The sequence below is a fragment of the Cyprinodon variegatus genome, unplaced genomic scaffold, assembly GCF_000732505.1.
Source record: "Cyprinodon variegatus isolate N-32 unplaced genomic scaffold, C_variegatus-1.0 Scaffold638, whole genome shotgun sequence".
Classification (NCBI taxonomy): Eukaryota; Metazoa; Chordata; class Actinopteri; order Cyprinodontiformes; family Cyprinodontidae; genus Cyprinodon; species Cyprinodon variegatus.
In genome coordinates, this window is record NW_015151091.1 from 1 (window position 1) to 7,373 (window position 7,373).

Below are 7,373 nucleotides of genomic sequence, written 5' to 3' on the forward strand. Positions count from 1 at the left end.
GTAAAACCCCCTGGAAGTGTATTGAACTAGAAGATCACTGGCAGAGTGCAGACCTCTGCCATGCAGGAAACTATCCCCCCAAATTGTGACTTACCTCTATATCTAAAACACACACATGATCTGGATCATTCCTTAATTTCTAATGAATTGTTCTTTGGCATGAAGCAAACCTCTGCTTAAAAAAATGTCCAAAAAATGTGTTCATAAGTTTTAAATTGATCCTGCTAACAAACCACCAGCGTTCCCTTTTCTCATGTTTTTGTCATCAGTAAAATACCTCCAGACTTTCTGAGTCCGATACTGAGGCTGTGAATAGTCACTGCATCCATCTTCTGGTTTAGTGGACTGCTTGTTTTCCCAAATATCCCTATCTCACAATATTGGAGAATCTCTGAAAAAAATCCTGTATCCAGATTATGATCTGGATGATCACCCACATTTAATGGCTTGTTTTTGCCATGAGGGACAGACTAACACACACATTTTCCTAAAATATAACCTCTTTGGTTTACTCTTTATACTGTTAACAAGTAACTGTGCAGGTTAGAGTTGTTCTTATTGTCAAAATGACAATTTTTACACTGGAAGGTCTACCTGAAAAAAAAAAAAACTCCTGTAACTTGAGTTCATAGAAACTTTATTTAAGACTGAAGGTCCAGCTTAAAAAACCCCAAACAAAAACCCAAGATGTTAGATAAAACCTAATGCATGCAACCTATTTTTTTATTTGTTTATGTTATTTGTACCCCTAAATAATTTGTTGAATTTTTTATTTTCAGTTTAATTTTAAAATAATAATTCATGCCACATAGTAGTCCCTAAAATCTCTAGTTTCTGAGAACTGATGTAGCCCTTTGCTACACTGCCCCATGTGGTGACATGTGGTTATTACATGGACTCATATTCAAAGTGCTTTGTAGCCTCAGAAGATCCCTGCAGACACTGCTTTAATGAATCTAGAGGTGATGTCTGTTGGTAGGCCATCAGCAGCTTTTAATGTTTCCTGATCAAACAACATCAGATCAACCAACAAAAGCTGTGCCATTCATTCAAACCTTATCCTATTCATTTCTCATTTTAATTTTAATTGATATGCTTTTTTTTTTGTATTATGAGGATTTTGTAAATGAACTTCACATATTTTGGGCATTATAGCCCAGTAGCAGTAAATACTTCATATTTATACCACTAATATATGGAGTATCAGATTTTTCTTAGACCACCGCTAAAAATCCAGGAACATCCAAAACTTCAAACGAACCTAATTTAGTGACATGTTTTAATTCAACCGTTTAATGTTGTCTTGTTTCAGGAGCAGAAACTGCGCAGCGAGCTGGCCCTGGTTAAAGGAAACCATGCGGTGATGTCCCAGATGTTAAACGAAATGATACCGGGACAGAGCTCAGCAGATGATGCAGACCTGCTACAGGTGGGTGTGTGTGTATGTAGGGGGGGGGGTCACTGTCTATTAGCTTCTTCTTAATATGGAGGCCAGTTCAGAACAATTGTAATTATATTTATTTATGTGTGGATATAAAAACATCATAAAACAGTGATCATTAAAATCCCAGTCTAAACTCTGCTGAGAAACCTTTCCTTCTCATTTCTAGAGCCTTCGCCATAGCTCTTACCAATAAAACAACATTACCACACTATCTTTTTATTCACTGTTTGCACTGCATTAACTTCCTTTTCCCCCCTGTGGACGTTGGTCTCTTTTAGTTTAGTTTTATGTTCTTCCAAAAATAACAAATAAAAATGAGAAATAAAACCTGATATATGACCTATTATCCAACAGACTTTTACTTTCCAACTGGCCATTTTTCACTTTCATTATTTTATCAATTCGCTCTGTGCTTATTGCATTGTAATCTTCTTACTTTTGGTTTAAAAGAGCAACACCTTGTATCTATTGGAGAATATGTAGATATTGACTCTTGACTCATTTATTGTCATCATAAACACTACTTTGCAGCAAACAAGGCAAAATCTTGAGGTTAAATATGATCTAGATGGTTTACAAGGTCAACCTCTGTCTTAAAGCTGAGTGTCACTGCTTTATAGAATATGACCAGCGATCTAATGTTGCCTACTGGGTGTGATATGTTGCCCACTGTAAATCAAGTTTAAAAAAAGTTGAGTTAAAAATCAGTAAGCTAAGTAACTTAATTAAAAAGATCATTTAAAAAGTAAAAAAAAAAAAAAATCGAAGTTTCGGAATTAGCATTAATGTTCTCATGGTAATGTAACATAAAAATTATTTATTTCTGTTTCTTTTTCACACTCCTTGTTTTTCTTCTTTTCCATATGAGAATAAGTGACAATTTTTTGTAACTACATTGACCTTAATTTTTGCCATAATATATATTTATATTAATTTTATGTTAAAAGGTGTTGTTCTGCCCCCTAATAAAACTCTTGAATTAAAATTTTAATTCCTAAGTGTTTAACTGAGTTCCCTATAAAGGGTTCAAGATCTTTTTTTTTTTTTCATTTGTTTCTCATATATTCTAATATTACAGCTCTTAAAGAAAATTAACAATTGACTTAAATCTTTGTCATCAAGTAAAACTTATAAGAAAATAAATAAAAACTCATGGATCAAAAATTGACCACTAAGTTCTTATTGGAGGTTTTTGTTGTCTAAACCAGTCTGACATGGAAGGACTTGTGTGTTTGTAGAATCGCCCCGGCTGATCTGTTTTTATTCAGTCTAACTTGAACCAAGCTTTCTCAAGAAAAAAAAAACAGGTGGTTGGTTAAGCTGTAAATCCATTCCTTTAGTCTTTCACTGTCCTCAAAGTATTTTAAAACGCGTCGGACATGTGTCCTTTATTTCAAGATCTGAAGTGTACCACTGAAAATCCAGAAATGTCGATGGTAAATTAAATCATTTGCTTCTTAAATAGCTCCTGGACCATACTTGCTGGAAAGTGTTTGTTTACTCAGTGCTCCGTTCAAATTGGAAGTGACTCTTTCTCCCTGCTGCTCTGCTCAAGCAGCAGCTGTTCTCTGTGTGTAAGAAGATGCAGAGTCGTGTGGTTGAGCTGATCCCACAGCTGGTGGATGAAAGGTTTATGGAGGAGTTACTGGTGGTAAACGACGACCTCAACAATGTCTTCATTCGCTATGAGAGGTGGGCTGCAGCGGATCTGGTTGGTTGATTGAGCATTAGTTGTAAAATACAACACATAACCGTCTACTGTACATTTTTGTTAGGTTTGAACGGCTGAACAAGACTCAAAGTTCAGATCCTAAACAGGTAAAAATAATTATAATCTGTCTAATGTGTTTGGGACTGAAAGCAGCTTTAATGGTGTTTTTTTCCCCTCTCGGTTAAAGTGATTAATCACGACACAACTTACTTCCAGATCTCTGTAAGGAGCCCAAATTTGGTTGACACCATCCCTGAAACTCTGAACAACAAACAGGCCGCTACCATCACAGCAAGCATCCAACCAGCCGCCAGCGCCCAGACCAATCACCAGCTATCAGCCAATCACAGTGAGCAAACTCCCCATGACCTTGGTTTCAAAACAATCTATCAAGTCTCTTGTGTTTTTTTTGTTTTTTTTTTTTTAGCGTTTTATCTGTGGAGGGAAATGGGATGTTGAGGCTGAATCACATGAGTGTGTTTTGAATAGACTACATGCAAACAAACGTCATAGTGATTAATCCTAAGCATGGGAAGCAGTTTGAGGGAAATATTCCCTCTGTGCTTTTTGAACCTAAGCTGGCTTGGATTTGTTTTAATTTCTAAAATGATCCTTTGCAGAAGAAGAGGAGGAGTTTGACATGTTTGCTCAGACCAGAGGCAGCTCTTTGGCTGAGCAGAGGAAAAGGTAAACATCATTTATCATCTAGCACTTTTCGTAAATTGATTTGATGCACAGCACTGATGATATCTATGAAAATACTTTTAAATAATATAATATTATTATTAGAGCTAATAATTAATCATAGAGCACCATTTATGCATCCTTAATCCTTTTCACAGATCTGCATGCATTCACTTTTTCTTTGCTTGTAATGATTTTCACTGTAAGCTTCACGTCTACTAAAGCACTGCTGGTTTCTGCTTTTTTACAATGAAGTATTTGTATGTATTTGCGTCTAGCGTCAGATATGAAGATCCAGAAACTGTAGAAGGACTTGCTGAAGCTCTGGACTCGAGGCTGCAGGTCACAGGAGGGGTGCGTACACCACAGCAGTTATGTTTAAAGGAGTTTTTGCAGGAGTTTTCATTCTGTTTTGTTTTTATTTTCCTTTTCCCTCAGATGGTGCCGGAGAAAAATGCTCCGCAGAACGACACTGACAAATGGTTATCTTCTGATCTGGTAATCCAAAGCTTGTATAGATCATATGTAATGTTAGCAGATAATTACAGTAGAGCGCGTTATTTATTTTCTTGTGTTTTAATAAAGCAGGAAGGTCAATCCTCGGTTTGTGAAGGAGTCTCCAGTGAAGGTTTGTTTTCCTCTTCTTGGTTTTCTAATATAGTAAATAAGAACCGTTCTCAACATTTAATCAGTTATGCTAGAAGATGAGTTCATGACGTCTCTGTGTTTTTAGAGTTTGACAAGTTTCTGGACGATCGGGCGAAGGTGGCGGACCAAAGCAACCTTTCAATTCGCACCGTGCCATCGGCCACGCCTAGACCTCAGCCCACCAAGAAGCAGGATGCCACACATGACCAGCTCTTTTCTCTTTAAAGAAGATCTAACACGTGCAAAAAAAAAAATGAACTGCTTCATGGTCAAATCATTTTATACAAAAAATGCTTTATTTCCTGTCTTTATGTACATACATACCATTTTATGTAACTCTATTTAAAAATTTACTATAATGTTAATGTGAACAGAAAAAACCTTAGCCTGTATAGTTAAGTAGTAATTAGTAACAATGATGTATAAAATCTATATGATGATGTGCCTTCCACCTGGAGATGTGACGCAGCAGGAACTAAAATAAATGGTAAACACCTCTCTTAGCATGTGGCGCCTTTAATTTAAAATATTTCTGCTTCGAAAAAAAAGAAAAAAAAAAACTTGTTCAGGATGCCGGCCATTTGGCTGTTCTAGTGCAACCCAGCATAATATTAGGTGTGTCCTGGAAAACAGTGCTTTTTAGTATATTATCAGTTTTAATACTGAGATGATAAAATCTCAGAACTAGATCATCTGTAATAACATTCCTTTTGTGTTAAAATCATAAATAAACTGATGCGTTAACTTATGAAACAAGTGAATGGAGATATATTGAAGTAGGCCAACATGTCTGGTATATTTATTTTATTTTCCAAGTTTGATTTATTTCTCTTTTTTTATTGATAGTTTTTTTTACTTGTGTTAAATAGGTTGAGTTTTGGCTTTTAGATGACATTTTTGTAATTACTATTTTTATCTTCTTTAAATACACCCAGATCTAACTGGAAACAAAAAGTTAAAAACGATAATTGCCTAAAAAGGAAAGCACAATCAAAAACAGTTTAAAAGATTTTTTTTTTATTATTATTATCATTAAATGAACAAACCAATGACAACACAGCTGTTACACAGTCAGATTGAGGAGTGTTGGCCTAGTGTTTAGAGCAGTGCGCTTGTGCTCTGAGAAGGTTGAAAGTACCCGGTTCCATCCCCACATCCTGCACTCTGGGTCCCTGAGCAAGACCCTTAACTCCACGCTGCTCCCCGGGCGCCGCACGATGGTAGGCCACTGCTCACAAAGGGGATGGGTTAAATGCAGAGGTAAATGATCAATAAAGTTCATTTATTATTCTCTGGTGTTATTTCACCAGATCCCTTCATCTCATTTCAGAAGATTTTTGCCAGTAAATGACTTCATAATTTTTTAAGTACTGTTCTGTGTTTGGAGAAGGAGAAATGTTTCAAAAAGTGGCCTTATAAAATGGGGGGAAAAAAGCTGGATTTGAAGTTTTTTTTTTTTTGTTTTGTTTTTTTTTACCAATATATATTTGAATGAAATGTGAGAGCCTGTACTGTAGGAGTACTCACTAATATTTTTCTATGATAACACTCTAAATTTAGTCTGTTTTTGTTTGGCTTTGGGTGCTCATATTCCCTGAAGTATCAGAATCCCAGCAGATATGAAGGCAGGCTTGGTAGATAAACATTCATTTGTCATGCTGCCTTTCCTAATGCTGACCATGTGGGCTGCATTATATTTTACTGCTTCAGCTTGACTATGACTGTCCTGCCTTTTTCTTTTGCTCATACTTTTTAATCCCAGATCAGCTTCCAAATGGGTCTGTTGATAAAAGCCAGGAGGATTTGGACTGGACTCGCCTTTTCTGTCTATTCTGTCTTTTAGGATCCAACTTTGACCCGTTTTGGATGCCTGTGGATCAGCCATTGGAAGCGGCATTAGAAAGTTGGCCTCTCTCAGACTCTCAACTTGCTGCCTTGGCAAAAAATGTAATCATAGTTTTTCAGGGTTATGGGAGGCTGAAGCAATCTATATACAGAAGCTGCAGAAAGAAGATGCAGACCTGGACCTCAGCTCGCTTCCCTCTGATGTTACAGAAACATTCAGAGGTTGGCTACAGGGCTCTGCTATGTGTAAACTAAATCACCGCTGTATAGACCTGGACCCAGCATTCTGGCCACGTTGGCTGTGACAGACTGATTGTGAAAGGCCCGAAAAGAAGAGAAGTGGCTCTTTTCCAAGAGGGATGAAGTCTGTGCAAATTTACACTGCTGAAATTAAGATCTCCTCATGGAGCTGCCTGGAGATCAGCGATGCATCCAAGGACCTTAAAGCGGAAAAGTGCGACAGCACTGAGGAAGAGACGAGAGAAGCCTTCAGAAGACCTCTATGGAGACAAGTGCCTTATCCTATGGCCACCTCATATGTCTGATCATGTAAATAACTTTTCTTTATTCTTCTGAAGTGGATTTCCTTCCTTTTACAAACATTGCTTGTATTTCTTTTAAATGTTTGTATTTTACTGTTGGATTTAGTTGACAGACAAAATGTAATTATTTTGCTGCCCAATGTCACTGACTTTAGGGATCTAATGTATTAAAAGTCTGCATTTCTTTAAAAATCAATGCTTTCTATCTTTTTTTGCTCATAAATATTTTAAACAGTCACAAAGTATTTAATGTTTTCCTAAACAGCTAAAATAGTTTTAAAGTAGTTATTCTTTACTGATTTTAAGAAGTGCTCTTTTATATATTTGTAAATAAAGCCTGGCTCCATGGCTTGTCATTACACACCACCCTGATAAAAAGAAAGTTGATTTTTTTTTTTTTTTTTTTACTTTTAATTTTAACCTGTATAAACACAGTTTCCTAGAATGTTTGAGCAGGACCCATTTTGCATCGCAAAAACGATCTAGAAATAAGTAAATA

General features: G+C 36.4%; 1 protein-coding gene and 1 pseudogene across 1 annotated transcript; both read left to right on the forward strand.

Annotated features, from left to right (window-relative positions):
- Positions 1 to 1,312: 1,312 nt before the first annotated feature.
- LOC107096618 (target of Myb protein 1-like) lies at positions 1,313 to 4,741 on the forward strand (the record flags this gene model as incomplete). Its single annotated transcript, XM_015393350.1, has 9 exons — positions 1,313 to 1,429; positions 3,003 to 3,136; positions 3,220 to 3,262; positions 3,372 to 3,504; positions 3,776 to 3,842; positions 4,118 to 4,193; positions 4,278 to 4,337; positions 4,425 to 4,467; positions 4,573 to 4,741. Coding segments are annotated over 9 exons (813 nt in total), but the record flags the coding sequence as incomplete, so codon positions are not given.
- A 1,438-nt stretch (positions 4,742 to 6,179) lies between these two features.
- Positions 6,180 to 7,047, forward strand: LOC107096615 (annotated as a pseudogene).
- Positions 7,048 to 7,373: the final 326 nt, after the last annotated feature.